Here is a 22,179-nt window from a genome sequence, read left to right as displayed (position 1 = left end):
TAGCCAGCTTCCTTTTCCTCCGCATTACCTCCGCATTGCCTCACTGTACAGGTCGCACTCGGCGTGTGTGTCTCACCTCACCTTGTTTGGCGCATTTCGTGTGGCCATTTTCGGGGTAATTTGTTGTATCTCCACCGCTTAATGTGAGGGAATTTGTTGGTATATTGTCTTTGTTAGTTTATTTTATTTTTTCTTCGGTTACCAGCACTAAATAATTAAAATATCCCGAAAAGGGGGAGAGGAAAAAAACGGGAAAAGACAGGAATGTTAACGACTCAATAAGAGATGCAAACAAGTGACACCTGTGGCGGAACCAGAAGTTCTATCCACATTTCGCGACGCCTCATAGTAAACTGCACACAGCGGTTCTTGAAATTACCTTTATGAGTTATTAACGTTTGGTTACAAAGTTGTAAGCCTGAAATAGTTTTAATCCGATAATACATTCGAGTAAAAATAGCACAAGGATATAAATGTTGAACCTAAATTGAAGATAATAGTTCTTTAACAAATATCGTACCAGAAAATCAATTTAAAAGACATTAAAGCTGTTGTCAGTCCTATTTTTCCGAGTGTTTCAGGCTCCGAGTGTCTTCCTTCTTCTTCAGCTGGCCATGCAAATCATTAGAGTGCCACGGCAGCCTCCGAGAAAAAGATACCACAGCACAGTAGTTGAAGCTCATCATTCGGATGTGATTAACTTAAATACACAAGACATAAATATTTAAACGCTTGCGGCCATGGACATGGAGCGTTGAGCGAAAGCGGCCGTCGACAGTCAGCAGTTTGGTCAAATGAAGCGTGTTAAGTGCGGTTTCAGGGATTCAAGCGGTGCGCAGGGGCGCAGGGGGGCGTGGCAGCATGGGGGCATAAAATTGCTTTTAGCTGGCAAAACGGTTAAACGGCTTTATGCAAATGCCCGGCTGGCTGAATGGCCAAGAAGACCACGCAGAATTAACAGGCAAAGAGGCAAGTACTTGGCCATGGCCGATTGTGGCACCTTGTTGATCAATAATTGCCACACGACAGCTAAATGGGCTTTAATGCCACGTTAGCAGCGAAGGCCAAGGCGAAGGGGCAGCAACAGCCGCATCCCAAGGAAACGCAAATCAAATTCTAATGATGTTGTAATGCAGACACCCTGCGATGAAAAAAGAAAACCCCACAAAGTGGGTTGGAAAATGGAGGGGATCCCCCCAACCCACCAAAGCATTTAGACAATGCCCAGGCACGCAAATATTTCCGAAGCAGTGCAAAGTAAAGGCCGCAGCTGTGGATTATATTATTAGAATTGAACATGCAATCTGACAAGTGTCTGGTCCAAGGAACAGTATGGAAAGCAGCTGGAAACAGTCTGGAGCGCTTATACCCTATACTTCAGTTCGTCCAAAGGATAATGCCATTGAATTATTGAGGTATTACGGGAGATCAAGGTAAGCTAGTCCTAATGACTCCCATGCTATATGAAAGTACCATTTATTCCGCCTACTAAACGTTTTTAAGTAGACTGTGTTTCTGAAGATCAACCTTCTTCCTCGACAGCACTTAAAATTTCCATTTGCAAAAAAAAAGTGGGATACCCTACGCATAGAGTGGCGAGAATCGTTTCCTGGTTGAGCCCAGATCTCGGCCAGGCTAATTGCCCAGCCATGAACATAAACATCGGCCGACGTCCGAGGGAGGAAGCCAAAGGAACGGGAAAGGGAGACTTAGCCACGGTCATCGTCATCATGGGCGATTTATGATTGCATTTCCTGTGACTGCAACTGCAACTGTGTGCTGCACAAGCCAAAAACCGAAACGCGAATTGATCGGTCACCGTTGGTTTGTCGCCCATGGTGCCACCATGGGACTAGTTGGTGGCCAAGCGGAAATGCCACCGCGCTCGTTGCCGCTGGTGCCGTTCTCATTGATATTCCATGGAGACGGATTGCCGGCGACTACGACCCTTGTCTAATAAGGTATTAATAAGTTTTTGCCTTGGCCAAGACCAGCCAATTGCCGTTGCATTGCATTCTTGGGCTTCTTTGTTGGTTGTTAGCAGTTTGCCGATTGTTTTTTTTTTTTTTTCGATCGTGCTGCTGAATTTTAAATGCATGATTACAAATCCACACTAGGCAGCAGTTACTTTACGTACTGTCAGCATATCTGCCCATAAAGTGGGATTATTGTTCTGGGAATGATGAGATATAAATCTGTTACATGAACTTTATTATTCGTAAATATTTTTCTTAACAACCCATAGATCATAAATTAATCAATAAACAATAAACAAGCCAGTTGTATCCTTTAATTGATCTATTGTTATTAATGAGTTAATAACACTAGTGAAAGGCAGAGCTAGTACATTTTCATTCAAGTGCCACATTTTTGCTGAGCAGTGTAAATGTGAGAGAATGACACCGACAATCTGACTGATGCAACAAGCTAAAATTAACGTATGAATGTCAGATAAGTGCTGCAGCTTTTGCTGTTGCTGATGGGTTGATGCTGCTGCTGCTGTTGCTGTTGCTGCTGCAACAAAGGTCAGCCAACGCGTGCTGTTGCTGCTGCCAGTTGCCAGTTGACGTGACCCATTGTTGGCCAAGTTGAGCCGGCCAGGCCGAGTCGTTCTGCAAGTGAAGCTGAGGCTAAGAGTGGTGATTAATCGGACACATGACAAAGATGCGTCAGGTTGTGGGAACCGCACGGAGTCTGCGACCTTAGCCGAGAGTTGGACGGCAGCTTCTGGGACTTGCCATCGATTGGCAACCACTTGGACTGGCTGGACTTGCAGTGGTCACTTGTGACACACTCGAACGGGCTACGTGAGATTGGGGAAATTGGCTATGGAGAGAGTGGAGTTGGTTGTCGAGGGGGAAGGATGGATTCTAGTATTGGGCCTGCTGCAGATGCCAATCGAGAGATAACCACACACAGATACAAGCACACACTCACACTGGCCTACAATTTCAATACAATATTTGAAATAATTGGCCACAAATCGTCATTGCAGTTGCTCGTTGCTGTGTTGCTGCTGAAGTTGCCTCTGCTGCAGTTGCTGTTGCTGCTGCAGTTGCTGCTGCTGCGGCTGTTGCTGCTTCTGCTGCTGCTGCTCGCAGGCCACAAATTGCAGTCGGCTTAAACTGCTGCTGCCGCCTGACCTACGACACTATTTCTCCTCCCCCAAATAAACCGCCTCAAATTACTATTGATACTGATAGCAACTGCAACTGCAACAGCAACTGGCAACTTGCAGCAGCAGCACTAGCAACATCAGCAGCATCAGTAACTTTTGTTCTTGTTCTCTTAATGCGTTACGGTAAATATTTTTGTCTTCATTTTTACTGTTAAGATCGAGATGAAGTTGAGGCATCATTCCCTGTCTCTTCCTGCTGGTCAATGTTGCCGGTCGGTACATTGTTGCAGTTGCGGCTTGCTGCTTGCTGGACTCCAATTAGCCAAGCACTCCCCATGCAACACATGCGGGCTTTCATGCCTAATAAAAAAAAAAGCCTGTTCAGTTTGAGGGGCTTAGGGCCATGGTGGCTTGGAGGCTTGGCCAGGTGCCAAGAACTCAATCATTGCATTCGTTGAAACAATTGACGGTTGCTTAATGCGCAAAACGTGAGTCCAATTTGCATGACAACTGCAATTGCTGCCTGCAACCAGCAACAACCACAAGAGTCAACCTTCATTAGGTGAGATAAAAGGCATAAGTATTCTGCAGCCAAAGATTTGTGCACCTTTTGATGTCGATTTATTTTAAATCTAAGTCGAACAATTTATTAAACTGTTGCCCATCACAAACCTCGCTGATCTTTAGAGATGGCAGCGTGTGGCTTCCAAAAGCTCTCCTATAACTCAAGTAAGTAAGCAAGATAAGTCAGAACCTTAATCATAAGTATTAGACATTACATAAATTAAGATTTCCATGTTGGGAATGAACTTGCTGACAAAGCCGCCCAAGAGATGAGGCTTACACCATCAATCCTGTTCACTCCGTTTAACTCCAAGGACCTAAAAAGTCGAATCAAGTTATACCTCAAAGAAAAGAAACTCTCCGAATGGGCACTCTTCATGCACAGGTACCAGTCTATCAATCCGAATTGCATCATGTTCAAGCCACCAACGAACGTACATAAACGGGAATGCGCGACCTTCATCCGTCTACGCATCGGGCACACCCAATCCACACATCAACACTTACTGATGAGATCGGCGCGACCAACATGCCAACTATGCGGGGACGAGCTCACCGTTGACCATATTCTCAACGCCTGCAGTCAATTGCACTCAATTAGATCTCACTTATTTGGTACACATAGTCTCTCGAATTGTTTAAGTATCCCATCCTGTGAAAATATCTCAAAAATTTACAAATTTGTCCAAAAAGCTAAGTTTATTATATAAAGCAATTAACCCATAAGTCTCGAGTCGAAGGCCCCCGTAGCTAGTACTCATTAAATTTAATTAGGTTTAGTATTGTATACTATATTTAATTTTGTTAAAAAAAAAAAAAAAAAAAAAAAAAAAAAAAAAGATTTCCATGTTATAGCAAATTTATGACCCCGATTCGGTACCTTATTTCGTGTCACGCAACCATCGCGAGTGGCTCACGCTCTTCGGCGATGTTTCATCGGCTGCTGGCGCTGCTCCATTGCATAGGTCACGTGTTTCGTCGTGTGTCTAGCCAAAATATCAGCAATTGAACTATAGACATTTTGGCCAAATGCAGTAAGCAGGCCAAAATGCCGCGATCCCGCTTTTTGACTATCGCGAGTGGGGTGGACGAATCGGTGCGGTGGAGCGCAGGAGCTGCAGTTGCAGGTCGGCGCATCTTGGCAAATGTCAGATGCAAATGCGAAAAGCCAAGCCAAGTCTGTGTGGCACCTGCTAACTCTTGCACTTTTCGCTTGGCCATTTCTTTGGCCGGCAAGCAGACGTTGTCAGTCATAATTAATACGCTTAGTTTGAGTAACTTAGTCGCGCTGAGAGGAAGGGAACTTCTTTGGTTCTTTGGTGTTCTTCGGTGGCTTCATTAAAAAGCCATTAGTGGGAGATGAATTTCGCCGCCTATCATCCGCCACCCTTGGCAACTTTCTAATTGGAAACTTTTCCTATGGAGAGCATAAATTTAGCAATGTTTGTTCGGTTTCCGATACAATCAAAGACAAGAGCCGGAGTGCCGAGTGTTGAGTGTGTCAAACAATTTAGTTGCCTTTCGGTACCAAAAGGCAAGTTTTGCGTGGGAAATGCCGTCGATCGTCACGATCAAAAACGGCGACGGGGAAACCTCACCGTCAACTAGAGGTACATGGAAAATGCAAAGTTGATTTTATCGGCCGACTCTAACTCGGTCTTTGGCTGTGTGTTACTGTCCTGGCCTAAACTGATTTGCCACTTGACAAATGAGTTGACTGCCACATGTGCAATTTGGAAAACAATCCACCCACTTTAGATCTTCCCCGATACCTCCCCCTCCCACCCTTTTCCATCAATTTTCCGAACGAGCCAATTTTCCCCCCATGTCAGACGAAAATGCAAAGGAAAACAGAGCGAAGCTAAACAAAAGAAATTCTACCGCTTTTGACTTTGACAATTTGCGCATTGATTTAGAAAATAGCTCTTCCATTGAATTGGAGCACTCTCCATATGAAAATGACGTGGAAACCAGAGGTGGAAAGTGCATCCGCGATGGGTTCAGTTTTCGGCGCACTGAGGCTCCAAATACTCTTTAAGAAAAAAAAATGGCAGGTAGGGAAAATAAATAAAAAAGAGCATATGATTTTGCTTTCTATAGCTATTTACTCAGTTTATAAATGGCATTTCAAGTTCGTATTATTTCAATTTGAAGCCAGCTCTTGCCCCAGTTTTTTGAGCTCTGAATTGTAAAGGGTATGCATAATGCAGGGCATGAAAAGAAAAATTGCTCCGCAATTGAAGCTATCAAAAAGGAGCTTGGCCAGTTAACCCAAGACGGCGAGTTGGACTCAAAAACGAAGCAGTGGCAAAGCGCAACCAAATTTCTGTTTCGGTAGTTTTTCTCTTTTTTTTTGCTGTGAGGATGGGGGCAGGAAAAAAGTCATCATAGCCTGACCTTCATTGTTGAGTCGCTTCTAACATTTAAATTTGTTTTGCTTTTCCATTATTTTCGGGCTCTGTTGTGCTGCTTTTGTTTTGGCTTCTTTTCGATTTCAACAGAAAACGTGCCAAATTTGGCTGCCAGTTGCACGTTCCCCCCAAAAAAAAAAAAATTTAATACAGTTCAGCTGGGTTGGGCATTGGCTTTGGCTCTAGCTTTGACCTGGTCTCCGTTCCAGGGGCTATGGTCTTTTGTCTGGCCACGAGCTCTTGACACACATCCAGACATTCGGTAGTGTCGGCCTTATCGGGCTCTTATCAGCTGGTTGAGAATTGTTTGAGAACGGGGGCCAAAGGCGTTTCAAATCGGGCTATGAATTCAGTCGGACGCAGCTTCTCCCGGTGAAATGTTGCTTCTCTGGTTTATTCTCCACCTAATTGGCCTCATCCAAGGGCGTTCTGTGGGCGGTGGGTTTGGAAACTTGGACGACGAGGTCAGTTTTGACTTTAGGGCTTGCTTTATTTGTTACATTTTTGTATTTCTCCCTATAGTTTTTCATGCCTCAGCCAGATCCCACTATATTTGCCTACAATCAAACTGATAAGGGATCATCACCCTGGGACAATACCTGGAACTAAATACTTGTAAAAAAAAAGTGACTTGTAATTGTAATAAATTTATTTTATTTAATAAATATGATGTAGCTGCAGAAGTGCTCTAGAACCTAAAGGTGTACACTCCACCGGCTCCCCACTGAGGGCGACTGTTGCCATAGGGTCCACCAAGGTGCTGGGCATACGATCCCGTGGCATCGAAGGAGTGGCGTCCATTTGGGCTCTGCCAAACGGGAGCACGTCCATTGAGGCTCAGATCGAATCCCTGTCTTGGGCTTCCACCGCCACCGCCATTCAATTGGAACTGGCGACGCACTCTGTGCAGGGGCACTTCAAAATTGGGAGCATACTAGAAAATAAAACTCCATTAAACTGTTGCTCCAAGTTAAAAGTTACGTAATAGCTTACTGCCAGGGGCTCAGGCTGCACATTCACAATCTCTCGGGGATCAGGATAGGGATAAGCCCAGGCACTCGAGAAGGCACAAGCCAGTCCAATGAACAGAAGACTAGAGGTGAAATGCATTTTGATTTGATTAGGCTTTGTCAATTGAATGCGGCTAGAGTCGAACTGAGCTCTTATATAGCTCGGATCTGTGTCTTATCACTACTCGCAGATGAGATTCCCCAATTGGGAATCACTGTTAAGACGACGGTGCAGTGGTTCACCAGTGGATCCCCACATCTCGTTGATAAGAAAATACGTGTAGGCTCCACAAACAGAGGCAGATGACAAAGTGAATCCCAAGTAGAAACAATGAATGTAGAGGTACTCGTATTTGGATTGGGATCCATTCATGTGTGGCAGCTGTGAAAATAATATACTACTAATAATATACTACTACTAATTGTATTTCAGATTCTTAGGGTAATATTAATTCTTTCTAATTAATAAGATAATTAGAACAATTAAAATGCAAATCTTTGTGTTATCATTTTACCACGTACTTTCTTTCTGGTGACCTGAGTTTTTATCCATATAATAAATTTTCATTTATCATATATTCTGTTTTTAATCAACTCCAACTTCGTGTTTCCTATTAGTGTACCTCATGTTACTTTCGCCAAAATTTGATTTCCTCCCAAGAAAAAGCCAAGCAAAATTACCTTACAGGTTCCGCAGCCCCAAGCAGAATTCAGTTTCCCAAATCGATTCATCATTTTACAAGGTCAACTCAATTTGGCCATTCTTAGCTCGAATTAATGATGTGAAAAGCTTTGGTAATCCCCAAATTTGGTTGTAAAAGAGTTTAGAACACAGCCTCTGCACGAATCATTTTTCAAATACTCGAGTGAATCTTATTCGCTTTCGTTGGGGATGGCGTAATATTTTAATCTTGGGGTTAGGCTGCGGATGTTGGATGATGCGGATGATGCGACGGCGGCATGATAAATTTCCATCGAAGGTTCTCTCGACAGTTTACGCAATAAATCCAATTAGCAAAAAACATTTTGTCTTGGCAGGTTTCATTAAGACCGCCTGTCATCGTAATTTGTTATTACCCAACGGAGTTGGCCAAACAAGATGTATCAACAATTAGCTAAACTGCAAGATCATCTGTGACCCACCAGCCTCTGTCTCTAGAAGTCTGCCTCAATGTTCCGGGGTAAACAAACAACGCCAAGGACATTGATGGCATTTGAGATAGTGAAATTATGGTCAGGTATGCATATCGTTGTATTCGGTTATATATTTTGCAATTATCTGAATATACAAAGTGGGTATGGTCTTTATAAAAGCTAGACTCGGATTACAATCGAGATAATATTTGGTAAAGTTTTTTACAAAAAATATTTATGAAGCTTATTAATTCGGAAATCTGTAGGTGTAGGTGCTTCCCACTTTCCACCTAGGTTCTGAGTTGCCATATGGTCCTCCCAAGTGCTGGCCATATCCTCCATTTAGTCCAATCTCGTGGCGTCCGTTGTCGCTGGTCCACACCTTCTGGTGTCCCTGGACTCCAAAGCCAAAACCATCGCCTCTCTGGCCACCGCCGCCTCCCTGAAGATTGAGTGGGTACTGCGGTGGTGGAGTGGGCTTCATGGTCTTGTCGTCGGGCATCGGATATATCAAAGTAGCGTCGATTGCGCAGCAAAGTAAGGCGAAGGCAATGGTGAACTGAACTAATCTCAATGGAAGAACTGGAATATGCTGACTGATACCTTTGCTGCAGTTTTGATGCTCTTTTATAGGCCGATTTTCAAAAGGAATCCCCGATCTACCTTATCTACTCAGAAAGTACACCCACGGCGGTTATTGTCTGATAATAAGATTGCTGGTTATAAAAAAGGAATCCCCGGTGCAAAAACACATACCACCCCAGGGGATCTTTCTTAAACGATGACTAACATCTTATATTCATTTGACAAACAAAGGTTAAATAATTATTAAATGATATAATAAGTAACCTTTTATTCTATGAAGTTATTTAATGTGTATCTTAAAGAACAATATCCCGTCCTAACAGCTTATTATTAACAATTAAAACATTAATGATTTCCCTTCGAAATGAAACGAAACTTCATCCTTTTCCCAGTTCCACGGATTAATTTTAAAACCTCTCCGCGGCGACAGATAAAGAGTGTTGTTTGTATTCAGGAAAACAAAAAACCCATAATAAATATTTAATAAGTGATAATTGATTAAAAGCAGAGGTTGAGCAAACGCAAAAACAGTTTCCCATCAGCAGTCGAGTGCCGAGGCAGCGGAGAGAAATGTTGTTACAATCGATATTAATGAAAATATTGGCCGTTTTTTTGGTCTGTTGGGTGAGTGCAGTAAAGGAAAAATATACAATGAATTCAAAAAAAAAAACATAAAACAAATATATGCATATTTACTTTCCAGCTGGGACACGTCACAGCTCAGTCATCTGCCGATTATATAGAGCTTGAAATCGGTTCGAGGGGTGAAGGCCCACCGGAAAAGAAGGAATTTCCCTGGGGCAATGATGACCAGGATCTTGAAGCAACATTTTAAGTTTCTTACGATTTTTTAAAATACTATACATTGCATTCTTTGTTAAATATATTATAAAAAGAACCCAGCTCTTATCAGTTAAGTTACTTGGTATAACCAACATTATAATATACTTTTGGGCCTGTAGAAAAATATCTTACTCTTGTATGACCACTGCTGCTTAATTTAATCGGTAATATTATATATTCCACCAATTGTTAGTCATATCTGGCTTTATATAAAATTAAGACTTTTTATTTTTGTATTAAATTGTATGTTTCTACATTATAAATATATTCCATATCAATACAAATAATCCCAATTTTTAAAAGAATGAACGTGCAAACACATTTTGATAGCCTTCTTTTAGTGTCGGCCTTATCGGGCTCTAATCAGCTAGTTTGAGAACCGGGGCAAAGGCGTTTCAAATCGGGCTATGAAATAAGTGGGATGCAGCTTCTCTCGGTGAAATGTTGCTTCACTCTACCGGCTCCCCACTGAAGGAGCTTAGGGCCACTGGGTCTGCTTCGGCTCACCCGAACGCGACGTCCATCCGGGCTTATATAATATGCCGACCATAGGCCATCACCGCCATCGCTAGTCAAATGGATCTTCCGACGCACTCTGTGCAAGGGCACATCAAAATTGGGAGCATACTAGAAAATAAAACTCCATTAAACTGTGCTCCAAGTAAAAAGTTACGTAATAGCTTACTGCCAGGGGCTCAGGCTGCACATTCACAATCTCTCGGGGATCAGGATAGGGATAAGCCCAGGCACTCGAGAAGGCACAAGCCAGTCCAATGAACAGAAGACTAGAGGTGAAATGCATTTTGATTTGATTAGGCTTTGTCAACTGATTGCGACTAGAGTGGAACTGAGCTCTTATATAGCTCGGATCTGTGTCTTATCACTACTCGCAGATGAAATTTCCCAATTGGGAATCCATGTTAAGACGACGGTGCCGTGGTTCACCAGTGGATCTCCACATCTCGTTGATAAGAAAATACGTGTAGGCTCCACAAACAGAGGCAGATGACAAAGTGAATTTCCCATTTTGAAACAATGAATGTAGAGGTACTCGTACTTGGATTGGGATCCATTCATGTGTGGCAGCTGTGAAAATAATATACTACTAATAATATACTACTACTAATTGTATTTCAGATTCTTAGGGTAATATTAATTCTTTCTAATTAATAAGATAATTAGAAGAGGAGTTATATTTCTTTTATGCAATCTAGTTAAGATGCAAATCTTTGTGTTATCATTTTACCACGTACTTTCTTTCTGGTGACCTGAGTTTTTATCCATATAATAAATTTTAATTTATCATATATTCTGTTTTTAATCAACTCCAACTTCGTGTTTCCTATTAGTAAAAATATCTCATGTTATTTTCGCCAAAATCTGATTTCCTCCCAAGAAAAAGCCAAGCAAATTTACCTTACAGGTTCCGCAGCCGCAAGCAAAATTCAGTTTCCCAAATCGATTCATCATTTTACAAGGTCAATTCAATTTGGCCATTCTTAGCTCGAATTAATAATGTGAAAAGCTTTGGCACCAGCCTCTGTCTCTAGAAGTCTGCCTCAATGTTCCGGGGTAAAGAAACAACGCCAAGGACATAGATGGCAAATGAGATAGTGAAATTATGGTCAGGTATGCATATCGTTGTATTCGGTTATATATTTTGCAATTACCTGAATATACAAAGTGGGTATGGTCTTTATAAAAGCTAGACTCGGATTACAATCGAGATAATATTTGGTAAAGTTTTTTACAAAAAATATTTATGAAGCTTATTAATTCGGAAATCTGTAGGTGTAGGTGCTTCCCACTTTCCACCTAGGTTCTGAGTTGCCATATGGTCCTCCCAAGTGCTGGCCATATCCTCCATTTAGTCCAATCTCGTGGCGTCCGTTGTCGCTGGTCCACACCTTCTGGTGTCCCTGGACTCCAAAGCCAAAACCATCGCCTCTCTGGCCACCGCCGCCTCCCTGAAGATTGAGTGGGTACTGCGGTGGTGGAGTGGGCTTCATGGTCTTGTCGTCGGGCATCGGATATATCAAAGTAGCGTCGATTGCGCAGCAAAGTAAGGCGAAGGCAATGGTGAACTGAACTAATCTCAATGGAAGAACTGGAATATGCTGACTGATACCTTTGCTGCAGTTTTGATGCTCTTTTATAGGCCGATTTTCAAAAGGAATCCCCGATCTACCTTATCTACTCAGAAAGTACACCCACGGCGGTTATTGTCTGATAATAAGATTGCTGGTTATAAAAAAGGAATCCCCGGTGCAAAAACACATACCACCCCAGGGGATCTTTCTTAAACGATGACTAACATCTTATATTCATTTGACAAACAAAGGTTAAATAGTTATTAAATGATAAAATATGTAACCTTTTATTCTATGAAGTTATTTAATGTGTATCTTAAAGAACAATATCCCGTCCTCCCAGCTTATTATTAACAATAATAAATATTTAATAATTAAAAATAAATAATTTAATAAAAAAAAATAAATATTTAATAAGTGATAATTGATTAAAAGCAGAGGTTGAGCAAACGTAAAAACAGTTTCCCATCAGCAGTCGAGTGCCGAGGCAGCGGAGAGTAATGTTGTTACAATCGATATTAATGAAAATATTGGCCACTCTATTGTATGACTACTGCTGCTTAATTTAATCGGTAATTTTGTATATTCCACCAAGAGACCAAGAGACACCAAGACTTTTTATTTTTTTATTAAATTGTATGTTTCTACATTATAAATGTATTCTATATCAATATCCATAATCCCCATTTTTAAAAGATTGAAATTGCAAACACATTTTTATAGCCTTCTTTCAGGCAGAAAATAATATTTTTTATAGGACTGGGACCAAAATAAATAGTTTGCAGTAAACATCAATTTTTTTACAATTTTTTTTAAATTACTCAAAGTAATAACTCAGCGCTACCAAAACAAGACTGACATGTGTTACTGTTGGAAAGCATTATTAGTTGCCACGGCAAAGATTTTTGAAAATTTTAAAAACTTACCAGCTAATGGCCAAACTGGGAGACACGCACACGGAAAAGCCAAGCTAATGAAAATTCCGTAAATAAGACATGTTCTTTTCTTCTAAAATGACATCTAAATATTATACTGCCAGGTTTTCATATACTACAACTTTACCTCATCTAATGCAAAGCAGAGTAAAATCGAAGATACTATCTGACTTAGCATAACGACAGTGATTCCCATAACTATATCTTTGTCAATTGTTCCGGCAAAAGTGTGATATTTGAACTGCCTTCTCTGGTGATCAGGTGGATAATTTACTGAGGGAAAATATAAACATTAAATGGCTGACAAATCGAGTACTAACTGACCATAGCAATCCAGAATGTAGGCGTAGAAACCGAAACCACTCATTAAGTTCCACGAAGCCAGTGTTGCGATGACAAACCAACGCTGATTTGATCGATCTGGCATAGTTTACCTACGATTTTGTTTAGCATATACATATATATATATTTTTTTAGCAGGTAAAACATGCTGAATAACTTTTCCAGGCCCGCCCCCAAGGGGAAATCAATTTAGCGTCAGGTTCAATGGACTTTTACGACAAGTGCGTGTCAGCTGGATGAAAAACTAATTGCGACCATTAAGACCACGCCCCCTCTTCGAGGGCGAGGCGGTTGCCAATGGCAGCGTTGGTGCCAAACTTTGGCCGTAACTGGAGCACTCAATAAAATGGGAATTAGCCCTACGGAGCCGGCATTAATGGTCCGCGATTCGGGTCCGGAATAGGAACCTCTCCATTTCCCCCGGAGGTGGCAGCTTTGACACGCTTCCAAGTATCAATGCGATTTGTTTTTTGCGGCACGCGAACAAACTTTAGTCTTATTTTTTTGTATGTTTTTCAGCTGCAGTGCATCGAAAGGAAGTGAATTTGAGTCCTTTGACTGCGGCACGGTAATTGCGTTAATTTCGCTCGAATTACGTTTCCCATCATTGTTTTTGCCACGGCGTACCAGCCACGCCCCCTTTTGGATGTCTTGCATGTTTGGCGGCACTTTTGTGGTTTTTTCGAGTCTCCTTGCCCCTTGAGTCCTTTTGATATAGTTGCATGTCGACAGCATTATTGGTGCCCTTACAATTTATGCGAATTATCCCCGTCCCTTGATGCACCCAGAAATAGAAATGTGTAATATTTAGACAATATATTACCAAAGCTATGTGTATATTTCTATTTTACAATTTTTATTCAATATTTTCAGTGTACAATATGTCGCCTGCTGACCCCTAGTAGTTCACTCCCACTCTATTAACTTGGCTTCATGGTCTTCGAGCACTAACATTCATCTACAACATCGATGATGTCATTATCCTCCATGGCCAAGGAGTCAAATGTATCCTCCTCCTGGATTTTCTCCCCATCAAAGGCCAGGATCAGAGTCTCAGTAGCAACTCCAAATGCCTTTGCATATTTTTGCCTAAGAAGTGCGGCCAACGGTTGATCCGTTCTCACATGACACCGCAGTTTGGGTAGATTTGAGGATAGAAGCCAAATGGTTTTGCTTTGATTGGCCATTAGATGTAAAATATAATTACTAGGACTGTATTTAGATAGTGTGATAGGTGCCACGTGGCCTTCTGATCGGCCGACTTCATTTCATTCATTTTTTGCAGCCACATCATCAGTGGCAGAAGGGCTGAGATTTATGATCAGTTGCCGGCGGAGCGCTTACCAATAAATAAGTTGATAAGATAATGGTGGCCTATAAGTAGCTGGGACTATTCCCAAGTCACCATCGCACTTGTCTCATATGGTACTTATGTATGGGTCACCCTATCTCGCTCGGAAATCAATGGGCTATTCAAGGTGCAGACGCGGGAAAGTAACTCAGTACCAGGCGGACTAACCGCAGTGCACCTTGGGGTTGAGTCATTTAGAAAATGCTAGAAATATAATAATAAATTAGCAAAGGCGTTAAAAATATAGTTTATATTTACTAGGAAGTTATATAGTTATATATTATAAAGTAATAAGCTTTAACGACATTTAAATATATTTGTACTTAACTAAATTACATATTTATTTCAACTAAGTAACAAACGAGTCGTCCCAAACCTTTGAACTGCGAGCAGACGACCATTATAACCGAACATATGGAGCAAAGATCAAGGTGACAGAGCATATTGTGAACCACGGTGCACGATAGCCAGCGCTATCTAAACGAATTTATAAATATTATACGAACATACATATACTATAACGGCGACAGCGAATTTCGATAGAGCTTTGCGAGACAAATCGGGGAATGAGTATATGCGTTGGCAGTCAGTTCTTCAGCGGCTTTCTGGGTGCACGGTCGTCTTTGTTCCGGATTCGGGTTCGGAATCACAAGCCATTATCTCTTCTGGGAGCTACGAGGTGGCTCATTTAAATTCATAACGAGTGGAGGAGCTAATTGCGCCTGTGGCCAGAATGAAGTGCCTGATAGTGTTTGGTCTGATTGTGGCCCTGTTTGGTGCCTTCGTGGGCTATGGCTACGTGGTATTCACGGATCTGACCAAGCCGCTGCCCAAGCCGGAGTTCAAGGATGACACGTACTGGGGTCCTGGCGATGTTAAGGACTTTGTGCCCGACAACAAGATCTACGAGTTCAAACTGCAGGTGCCGCAATCCGAGATCGATGATCTGCGAAAGGAACTCAACCGCACGCTGAGACTCACCGAACCGCTAGACGGGATCGCCTTTGAGTACGGATTCAATACCTACGCGCTGCAGCAGTTTGTGGACTACTGGCGGGACAACTACCTGACCAAGTGGGATGAGCGCCAGGAGCTGTTCAACTCGTTCAAGCAGTACAAGACCGAAATTCAGGGGTGGGTACAAGTGCTTTTTTTTCATATGAATGCCATGCTAAAAATGTAATACACCCGCAGCTTGAATATTCACTATATTCACGAGAAGGTATCGGAGGAGGCTAAGGAAAAGAAACACGTGTATCCTCTGCTCCTGCTCCACGGCTGGCCAGGATCGGTGCGCGAGTTCTTCGACTTTATACCCATGCTCACCAAGCACTCAAACATCACGGATTACGCCTTTGAGGTCGTGGCACCTTCCCTGGTGGGCTACGGATGGTCCGATGTGAGTGTTATTTGTTTATCATTTCTAAATTTTAATAATTATAATTATAACATTAGGCTGCCACGCGTCCCGGATTTAATGCCGCTGAAATGGCCACTGTGATGCGTAACCTGATGCTGCGTCTGGGCCACAAGAAGTTCTTCATCCAAGGCGGAGATTGGGGCAGCATCATTGGCAGCAACCTGGCCACCTTGTATCCAGAGAACGTGATCGGTTACCACTCGAACATGTGCGTTCTGCACTCGCCACTGGCCATTCTAAAGGGAATCTACGGCAGCTTCTTCCCGGAGAAGTACCTGCCCTCCAGATTCTTTGTGGATCATCATTTCCCCGTGTGGGACAAATGGCTGGATCTGTTGCAGGAGAGCGGTTACTTCCACATCCAGGCCACCAAGCCGGATACAATTGGAGCGGCTCTGACCTCCAGTCCCGTCGGCTTGGCCTCCTATATCCTCGAGAAGTTCCAGACCTGCACGAATCCCGGCCTGCAGCAGGACTTTGGCGCCATAGTTACTGTCTTCGGCTTGGAGGCTGTGCTGGACAACCTGATGGTCTACTACCTGACCAACTCGGCCACGACGGCGGCTCGTTTCTACCTGGAGAACGTGTCCAAGGCGTACAGGGATCTCCAGCTGGATCGTGTGCAGTCCCCGGTTCCCATGGGCTGTGCCCGCTTCCGGTTCGATCTGGCCTCGGTGACTGACTGGCAGCTCAGGGACAAGTTCCCCAACCTGACCCACTCGATGTACTTCCAGCAGGGCAGCCACTTTGCCGCCCTGGAGATGCCGGCCATGTTGTTCAATGACTTCACCGCCTTTGTGGGAAAGATTGGCCTGCACGGTGAGAAGAGGAAATAAACTGTTTTAGTATAATTACCAAACGGATTTTGTACTTTGGCTTGGGTATCGGGAGGCACATGAGATAGCTTTTAAATTAGCAACCCGACAGGAGGTCACATATTTTAAGTGCAGTTGGCAGTAAGGTGATTGGGACCACCTCAGTACCACCATAACGTGGTTACATATTAGTTAACAGGGCGTAAGACAAAATCTTCTTTAATTAGACTGCAGTGGCTGAGGGTCAAAATGTTAATAGGATTATATGGTACAAAAAATATGATGATTTTTCGCTTTATAGTACTTAATTTTCATTCAGCAAAATTTAACAATCTTCAGAATATCAGTCGATAAGAACTGTTAGTGGCAAGTGGTTATATATTTTTTAATAAATATTATCTATATACACTGCCTACCAAAACGAAAGTTCTATAAATCGAATAGGGTATCTGGGCTTAAATGTAACTCAGTATTTTGTCGGATTACATTTCATTGAAAAACTAATAAATATAAATAATAGGTATGGTTAATAACTAATTGTAAATAAATACTATCGATTGTATGTATGTATATAAGGGTTCCGCGTGTTGGCAATTACTTAATTTAACAATTTAGTTCTCAGCATGAATCGTTTCTTGTTCAGTCTACGTTCGTGGATTGACCTAGTGATAAATGGAACTGCTTGATCATCTTCCTAAACTAAATGTAAGCCTTAAGTACAAAAATTGCTCTTCGTCAATTTGTTGCTAAAAGCTCGCCGAAATTCTCAAATTATTTGCCCAATCATGCTCGCATTGCATTGCAGTGTAGAATGCGATCCACTTGAAATCCACAAGCCGACAAAAAGCTTTTGTTTGCCGGTAGCTTGCGCTTTACAAATCATTTGTGCTCGACGATCGTAAGCGAGCAGTTGCGCAGTTTGCAATCTGTATATATAAAATATATATAGAATATAGTATAGACACACCATGGCGAACATCTGGGCACGGATCCTGGTCGGAGCTCTGACCATCCTGGTGGCCGTTGGCTATAAGAACTATCGTGATCTTTCGGCGCCCGGCAAGAGACCCGATCTGGACAACAACGCCTACTGGGGTCCAACTTTGAAGGAACCTTATCGGGAGAACAAGGCCATCCTACCCTTCGACATCAGCGTAAAGCCAGAGGTAAATCAATATACATATATATATGTACATATATAAATGCAAATAATCAAATCAGTATGATATGAAATTAAACGTATGTATGTATAGTAAGTGCAAATATTTCAAATCATGCTGGTATGCAAGTATCATTAATTATACGGAATTTATAATAATTTGTACAAATTTATACTATTTAAACTTATATTTGACCTTTTTTCTATTAATCCTTCATCACTTCTTACCAAAGGTTATTGAGGATCTTATCGGTCAGCTGAGTCGTCCTTTGAAAGCGCAGGCGCCACTGGAGGGTGTGGGCTTCCAATACGGGTTCAATGCCAACGAACTGGCCAAGGTGGTGAAATACTGGCGCGATACATATCTGCCCAAGTGGAGCGAACGGGAGCAGTATCTCAAGAAGCTGGATCACTACCAAACGGAGATTCAGGGGTGAGTGCGCGGCAGTACTTATGGAAATCCAAAGTGTTCCACGCTAAATTAGTGGCCTGCTTTTGCACATTAACCTGAAAAGTTAACCGCAAATGTTTTTCCATTTTTTTTGCAGTTTAAAAATTCACTTTATTCATGCCAAGCCGAGCCAGGTGAAAGGCCAGAAGCCCAAGAAGGTTCTGCCTCTGCTTCTGATGCACGGATGGCCGGGAACGGTCCGCGAATTCTACGACTTCATCCCTCTCCTGACCACGCCCAGTGACAAGAGCGACTACGTCTTCGAGGTTATTGCTCCCAGTCTGCCCGGCTACGGATGGTCTCAGGTTAGATTTGTTTCCAAATGGGCAACAAGAAATTGCTAACCAAGTTAGGCTATATTCTCCAAAGGCCATAAGCTATAAAACTTATCGCTTACTCTGACATTAATATATAGCACTTAGGTAGACAAGCTATAAGTCACCCTTCCCCAAATTACAAATTGAAAAATTACTAATTTTATATTCCTCTAACTTCAGGGCTCTTCAAAAACTGGATTCGGTGTGGCCCAAGTGGCGGTGGTGATGCGCAACCTAATGCTCCGAGTGGGATTCAATAAGTTCCTGGTGCAGGGTGGCGATTGGGGTTCCATAATCGGATCCAATGTAGCCTCACTTTTCCCGGAGAACGTGCTGGGCTATCATTCCAATATGTGCGGAAACAACAGCCCTATGGGTCAGTTGAAGATGGTGTTGGCCTCCTTCTTCCCCAGCTGGTTTGTGGACAGCGAGTATGCGGACTTCTACAAGGGACTCGGTCACTTGTTCAGCACCATAATGGAGGAGATGGGCTATGCCCACATTCAGGCCTCCAAGCCAGACACCATCGGCAATGCTTTGATCGACAATCCAACTGGTCTGGCTAGCTATATTCTGGAGAAGTTCTCAACGTGGACGAATACGGCATTTAGATCGCTCCCTGACGGCGGTCTGACCAAGAGATTCACCTACGATCAGCTTTTGGACAATGTGATGATCTATTACGTGACCAACTCCATTACTACCTCCATGCGTCTGTATTCCGAATCAATGGTTGCCTCGCAGTTTGCTCTGGCCGTGGACTCCTTGCCCATCAAGGCCAAGGCTGGCTGCACCCGTTTCGCCCACGAGATCACACATGTCTCCGACTCGGTTTTGGCCAACAAGTTCCCCAATCTGGTGCACAGTAGCCACCACCGGGATGGAGGTCACTTCCCGGCTTTTGAGCTGCCCCAGCAGCTGTACGACGACTTTGTGTCTTTTGTCCAGAAAGCTAATTTCTCCTAAAAGAATTTGTTTATCATTAGTTATAGGAGTCCATTGTACATTTTCATCGTGATTCTTGAAAGAATCGGTAATGTTTGTTGCGAAAATTAAATCAAATCGACTTGGTGATTGTATTTGCCTTATCTGCTTTGAAAACCGAAAGTTGAAGAGTTTTTTGTTTGGAATACACGAGTGGCGAGCAAAAGGGCAGTGTGTGTTTGTTTTCGTAAGTACACATATATGATATATCTAAGCTCGGAACGATGTTACGTAACTTATGCCCATGGGATATAGTCGACATTGGTGTACCCTTTATAAGGAATCATATAATATGTTGGATTATTACTTAACTAAATGGCAATAGAGTGATATTAAGCTAAATGAACATCAAGTTTTACTTGGCTACAAAGATCTCACACATGTTTAGTCTACCCCAGTGTATTTCGAAAGTAAGGGGTATTTTTTACCCAATCTGGAAGCCCAGCTGCGTCGCAAAATACATAAATAATTCGCGGGTCTAATTCTTTATGCATATAGTACATACATACAACAAACCCCTCCGGTCTTTCCCCGAAAAAGCTTCAAACAAAAAACCGGCATGGAAGCTTTGTTGAATAAATAAACAAACAAGCCGATTCATTCGAGTCATCCCCGATGTGGAAAGCCGCTACTCCGTCTCAGTGGAGTCGAGTCCAAAGTAAGCCCGCGATAAGCCCCAACTGATCGGCGTAGGGTGGTCACTCAAAGTCGCTTATCATCATGAGCGTCGAAAACGAGAGCTGTGCCCACGATGATATGGTAGAATCAGCGGAATCGTAGCTGCAATCCGAGGCAGTCTGAGTGGAATCGTTGATAGGAACAGATGGGTGTCACTGTTAAAATTCTGGTCTTGATACTGGCGGTTGCCGGTGGGTTGGTCTATAGGAATGTGACCCAGCTATGGGCGGACTTGCCCGCACCAAAGTTGGATCCCCAGGAGTGGTGGGGCGATGAGGCGCAGCCCAAGGATTACGAGGCCTATTTGCAGAACAGTTCGGAGGTGATAGGCAATAGGCTTAGTTATCCGGATAAGGTGAGTGGGTATATATAATATTATATATTATATATTCACACATATCATTTACAGACCATTGCTGATCTGAAAGAGCGTCTCAATCGCACCCTCCGCCTTACGCCTCCGCTCGAGGGCGTGGCTTTTGAGTACGGATTCAATACGGATTACCTCAGGGAGGTCGTGGAGTACTGGCGCGATGACTACCTGCCGCGTTGGCGCGAACGCGAAGTGTTCCTTTGGCAGTTCAACCACTTCACAACCGATATTCAGGGGTAAGATAAGGTGCCCACTTATCATATCCACAGATAGTAACGATGGGTTTTTAGGCTACGCACACACTTCCTCCACCTGATGGTTTATGATGACAACAAAGTGGGTAAGAAACACTATCCGGTGTTGCTGCTCCACGGATGGCCGGGATCGGTGCGGGAGTTCTACGATTTCATCCATTTGCTGCATCAGACCAACCTGGACAAGAACAACAAGTACATCTTCAACGTGGTTGTTCCCAGTTTACCTGGTTATGGCTGGTCACAGGTGCGTTTTGTCCAATCTACGTGGTGTATCATAGGCTTATCTATCTCTTATCCTGCAGGGCACCTCCAGAAAGGGTCTGGGTCCCGCTCAAGTGGCGGTGATGATGAGGAATCTTATGCTGCGTTTGGGATACGACAAATTCTTTATCCAGGGTGGAGACTGGGGCAGCATCATTGGCAGCAACATTGCCACCTTGTATCCGGAGAACGTGCTGGGCTACCACTCGAACATGTGCAACAATTTGAGTCCCAAGTCGCTGGCTAAGGGTTTAGTGGCCGAGTTTTTGCCCAGTTTGTTTGTGCCCTCTGGCTTTGAAGATTTCTTCTTTCCCAAGTCCAATGAGCTGAGGTACCTAATGGAGGAGAGTGGCTACTTCCACATCCAGGCTACCAAGCCGGACACAATCGGAGCCGCCCTCACCGATAACCCAGTGGGTCTGGCCGCCTACATCCTGGAGAAGTTCTCCACGTGGACGAATCCAAGCTACCGATCTCTGCCAGATGGAGGACTCACGAAGCGCTACAAGATGGATGCCCTGCTGGACAACCTAATGATCTACTACCTGACCAACTCAATCACAACCTCCCAGCGTCTCTATGCAGAGCAGTATGCCCAAGCACAGCGCGACCTGCACCTGGAGCGGGTTCCCACGCGAGTGCCAACTGGATGTGCCCGTTTCAAGAGTGACATTATGCAGTTCCTGGATGTCCAGTTGAAGGATAAGTACCCGAACCTAGTGCACAGCACTTACCACAAAAAGGGCGGGCACTTTGCCGCTCTGGAGGTTCCAAAGGTTCTATACAAGGACTTTATAGACTTTGTCAAAACGGTGGAACGTAAGTTTAAAATTAAGACTCTGTAGATATCTTCCAATAAAGGCTTAATTGTTTTTCAAAAAAATCGGTTTCTATTTGGTATCGATAACTTAAAGAGAAATAGTAGTAGAAGAAGTTATACAATTCTATGGATATTCATATTTTTTATATTAATCAAATTATTTGTATTTAGTTTAAAAATAGAATGCATAGATTAAATTTTTAGAAGAATAATCCCGAAACATGGTTTATTTCTTAGCTTAAACGGTATTTTTAAAGTGTA

At 43.0% G+C, this 22,179-nt stretch overlaps 11 protein-coding genes across 11 annotated transcripts; 5 read left to right on the top strand and 6 right to left on the bottom strand.

Annotated features, from left to right (window-relative positions):
- Window positions 1-6,437: 6,437 nt before the first annotated feature.
- On the top strand, window positions 6,438-6,776 carry LOC27207184. The gene is made up of 2 exons (XM_016182921.3): window positions 6,438-6,557; window positions 6,616-6,776. Exons 1-2 carry the CDS (start codon window positions 6,471-6,473, stop codon window positions 6,700-6,702), a joined length of 174 nt encoding a protein of 57 aa, XP_016028480.1. The 5' UTR covers window positions 6,438-6,470; the 3' UTR covers window positions 6,703-6,776.
- Window positions 6,728-7,243, bottom strand: LOC6735196 (diptericin A). Its single transcript, XM_002082134.4, has 2 exons — window positions 7,087-7,243; window positions 6,728-7,027 (listed from the first exon to the last, which is right to left on the bottom strand). The coding sequence occupies exons 1-2, from the start codon at window positions 7,201-7,203 to the stop codon at window positions 6,782-6,784; spliced, it is 363 nt and encodes a 120-aa protein (XP_002082170.1). The 5' UTR covers window positions 7,204-7,243; the 3' UTR covers window positions 6,728-6,781.
- A 1,105-nt stretch (window positions 7,244-8,348) lies between these two features.
- Window positions 8,349-9,203, bottom strand: LOC6735194 (diptericin A). Its single transcript, XM_016168445.3, has 2 exons — window positions 9,199-9,203; window positions 8,349-8,896 (listed from the first exon to the last, which is right to left on the bottom strand). The coding sequence occupies exons 1-2, from the start codon at window positions 9,201-9,203 to the stop codon at window positions 8,485-8,487; spliced, it is 417 nt and encodes a 138-aa protein (XP_016028479.1). The 3' UTR covers window positions 8,349-8,484.
- Window positions 9,204-9,336: 133 nt separating this feature from the next.
- On the top strand, window positions 9,337-9,717 carry LOC27206980. Its single transcript, XM_016182745.2, has 2 exons — window positions 9,337-9,446; window positions 9,526-9,717. Exons 1-2 carry the CDS (start codon window positions 9,393-9,395, stop codon window positions 9,655-9,657), a joined length of 186 nt encoding a protein of 61 aa, XP_016028478.1. The 5' UTR covers window positions 9,337-9,392; the 3' UTR covers window positions 9,658-9,717.
- Window positions 9,718-9,896: 179 nt separating this feature from the next.
- LOC6735195 lies at window positions 9,897-10,508 on the bottom strand. Its single transcript, XM_016168446.3, has 2 exons — window positions 10,351-10,508; window positions 9,897-10,292 (listed from the first exon to the last, which is right to left on the bottom strand). The coding sequence occupies exons 1-2, from the start codon at window positions 10,465-10,467 to the stop codon at window positions 10,071-10,073; spliced, it is 339 nt and encodes a 112-aa protein (XP_016028477.1). The 5' UTR covers window positions 10,468-10,508; the 3' UTR covers window positions 9,897-10,070.
- Window positions 10,509-11,301: 793 nt separating this feature from the next.
- Window positions 11,302-11,836, bottom strand: LOC120284486 (diptericin A; the record flags this gene model as incomplete). Its single annotated transcript, XM_039292896.2, has 1 exon — window positions 11,302-11,836. A coding segment is annotated over one exon (399 nt), but the record flags the coding sequence as incomplete, so codon positions are not given.
- A 634-nt stretch (window positions 11,837-12,470) lies between these two features.
- LOC27208842 lies at window positions 12,471-13,237 on the bottom strand. The gene is made up of 4 exons (XM_016184396.3): window positions 13,015-13,237; window positions 12,818-12,963; window positions 12,682-12,763; window positions 12,471-12,622 (listed from the first exon to the last, which is right to left on the bottom strand). Exons 1-4 carry the CDS (start codon window positions 13,115-13,117, stop codon window positions 12,573-12,575), a joined length of 381 nt encoding a protein of 126 aa, XP_016028476.1. The 5' UTR covers window positions 13,118-13,237; the 3' UTR covers window positions 12,471-12,572.
- Window positions 13,238-13,833: 596 nt separating this feature from the next.
- Window positions 13,834-14,286, bottom strand: LOC27208297 (small ubiquitin-related modifier). Its single transcript, XM_016183901.3, has one exon. The coding sequence runs from the start codon at window positions 14,217-14,219 to the stop codon at window positions 13,980-13,982; it is 240 nt and encodes a 79-aa protein (XP_016028475.1). The 5' UTR covers window positions 14,220-14,286; the 3' UTR covers window positions 13,834-13,979.
- Window positions 14,287-14,945: 659 nt separating this feature from the next.
- Window positions 14,946-16,662, top strand: LOC6735193 (juvenile hormone epoxide hydrolase 1). The gene is made up of 3 exons (XM_002082131.4): window positions 14,946-15,517; window positions 15,578-15,782; window positions 15,839-16,662. Exons 1-3 carry the CDS (start codon window positions 15,117-15,119, stop codon window positions 16,637-16,639), a joined length of 1,407 nt encoding a protein of 468 aa, XP_002082167.2. The 5' UTR covers window positions 14,946-15,116; the 3' UTR covers window positions 16,640-16,662.
- Window positions 16,663-17,496: 834 nt separating this feature from the next.
- Window positions 17,497-19,652, top strand: LOC6735192 (juvenile hormone epoxide hydrolase 1). The gene is made up of 4 exons (XM_002082130.4): window positions 17,497-17,784; window positions 18,011-18,210; window positions 18,326-18,533; window positions 18,726-19,652. Exons 1-4 carry the CDS (start codon window positions 17,587-17,589, stop codon window positions 19,509-19,511), a joined length of 1,392 nt encoding a protein of 463 aa, XP_002082166.1. The 5' UTR covers window positions 17,497-17,586; the 3' UTR covers window positions 19,512-19,652.
- Window positions 19,653-20,304: 652 nt separating this feature from the next.
- On the top strand, window positions 20,305-21,981 carry LOC6735191 (juvenile hormone epoxide hydrolase 1). Its single transcript, XM_002082129.4, has 4 exons — window positions 20,305-20,562; window positions 20,617-20,816; window positions 20,871-21,081; window positions 21,140-21,981. The coding sequence occupies exons 1-4, from the start codon at window positions 20,353-20,355 to the stop codon at window positions 21,941-21,943; spliced, it is 1,425 nt and encodes a 474-aa protein (XP_002082165.1). The 5' UTR covers window positions 20,305-20,352; the 3' UTR covers window positions 21,944-21,981.
- The last annotated feature ends 198 nt before the right edge of the window (window positions 21,982-22,179 follow it).

This window comes from Drosophila simulans, chromosome 2R (assembly GCF_016746395.2).
Source record: "Drosophila simulans strain w501 chromosome 2R, Prin_Dsim_3.1, whole genome shotgun sequence".
Lineage (NCBI taxonomy): Eukaryota > Metazoa > Arthropoda > Insecta > Diptera > Drosophilidae > Drosophila > Drosophila simulans.
The sequence above is the reverse complement of the archived record's forward strand: the minus strand, read 5'-3'. Positions and strand labels throughout refer to the sequence as shown.

Coding starts and splice junctions, on each gene's coding strand:
- LOC27207184 (XM_016182921.3), top strand. CDS start 6,471: ATGTTGCTTCTCTGGTTTATTCTCCACCTAATTGGCCTCATCCAAGGG. Junction 6,558..6,615: donor TTGGAAACTTGGACGACGAG/GTCAGTTTTGAC, acceptor TTCTCCCTATAG/TTTTTCATGCCTCAGCCAGA.
- LOC6735196 (XM_002082134.4), bottom strand. CDS start 7,203: ATGCATTTCACCTCTAGTCTTCTGTTCATTGGACTGGCTTGTGCCTTC. Junction 7,028..7,086: donor TGCAGCCTGAGCCCCTGGCA/GTAAGCTATTAC, acceptor TTTATTTTCTAG/TATGCTCCCAATTTTGAAGT.
- LOC27206980 (XM_016182745.2), top strand. CDS start 9,393: ATGTTGTTACAATCGATATTAATGAAAATATTGGCCGTTTTTTTGGTC. Junction 9,447..9,525: donor CCGTTTTTTTGGTCTGTTGG/GTGAGTGCAGTA, acceptor TTTACTTTCCAG/CTGGGACACGTCACAGCTCA.
- LOC6735195 (XM_016168446.3), bottom strand. CDS start 10,467: ATGCATTTCACCTCTAGTCTTCTGTTCATTGGACTGGCTTGTGCCTTC. Junction 10,293..10,350: donor TGCAGCCTGAGCCCCTGGCA/GTAAGCTATTAC, acceptor TTTATTTTCTAG/TATGCTCCCAATTTTGATGT.
- LOC27208842 (XM_016184396.3), bottom strand. CDS start 13,117: ATGCCAGATCGATCAAATCAGCGTTGGTTTGTCATCGCAACACTGGCT. Junction 12,764..12,817: donor TCTGCTTTGCATTAGATGAG/GTAAAGTTGTAG, acceptor ATGTCATTTTAG/AAGAAAAGAACATGTCTTAT. Junction 12,623..12,681: donor CCCAGTTTGGCCATTAGCTG/GTAAGTTTTTAA, acceptor GCTTTCCAACAG/TAACACATGTCAGTCTTGTT.
- LOC27208297 (XM_016183901.3), bottom strand. CDS start 14,219: ATGGCCAATCAAAGCAAAACCATTTGGCTTCTATCCTCAAATCTACCC.
- LOC6735193 (XM_002082131.4), top strand. CDS start 15,117: ATGAAGTGCCTGATAGTGTTTGGTCTGATTGTGGCCCTGTTTGGTGCC. Junction 15,518..15,577: donor TACAAGACCGAAATTCAGGG/GTGGGTACAAGT, acceptor ATACACCCGCAG/CTTGAATATTCACTATATTC. Junction 15,783..15,838: donor TGGGCTACGGATGGTCCGAT/GTGAGTGTTATT, acceptor TTATAACATTAG/GCTGCCACGCGTCCCGGATT.
- LOC6735192 (XM_002082130.4), top strand. CDS start 17,587: ATGGCGAACATCTGGGCACGGATCCTGGTCGGAGCTCTGACCATCCTG. Junction 18,211..18,325: donor TACCAAACGGAGATTCAGGG/GTGAGTGCGCGG, acceptor TTTTTTTTGCAG/TTTAAAAATTCACTTTATTC. Junction 18,534..18,725: donor CCGGCTACGGATGGTCTCAG/GTTAGATTTGTT, acceptor CTCTAACTTCAG/GGCTCTTCAAAAACTGGATT.
- LOC6735191 (XM_002082129.4), top strand. CDS start 20,353: ATGGGTGTCACTGTTAAAATTCTGGTCTTGATACTGGCGGTTGCCGGT. Junction 20,817..20,870: donor TTCACAACCGATATTCAGGG/GTAAGATAAGGT, acceptor ATGGGTTTTTAG/GCTACGCACACACTTCCTCC. Junction 21,082..21,139: donor CTGGTTATGGCTGGTCACAG/GTGCGTTTTGTC, acceptor CTTATCCTGCAG/GGCACCTCCAGAAAGGGTCT.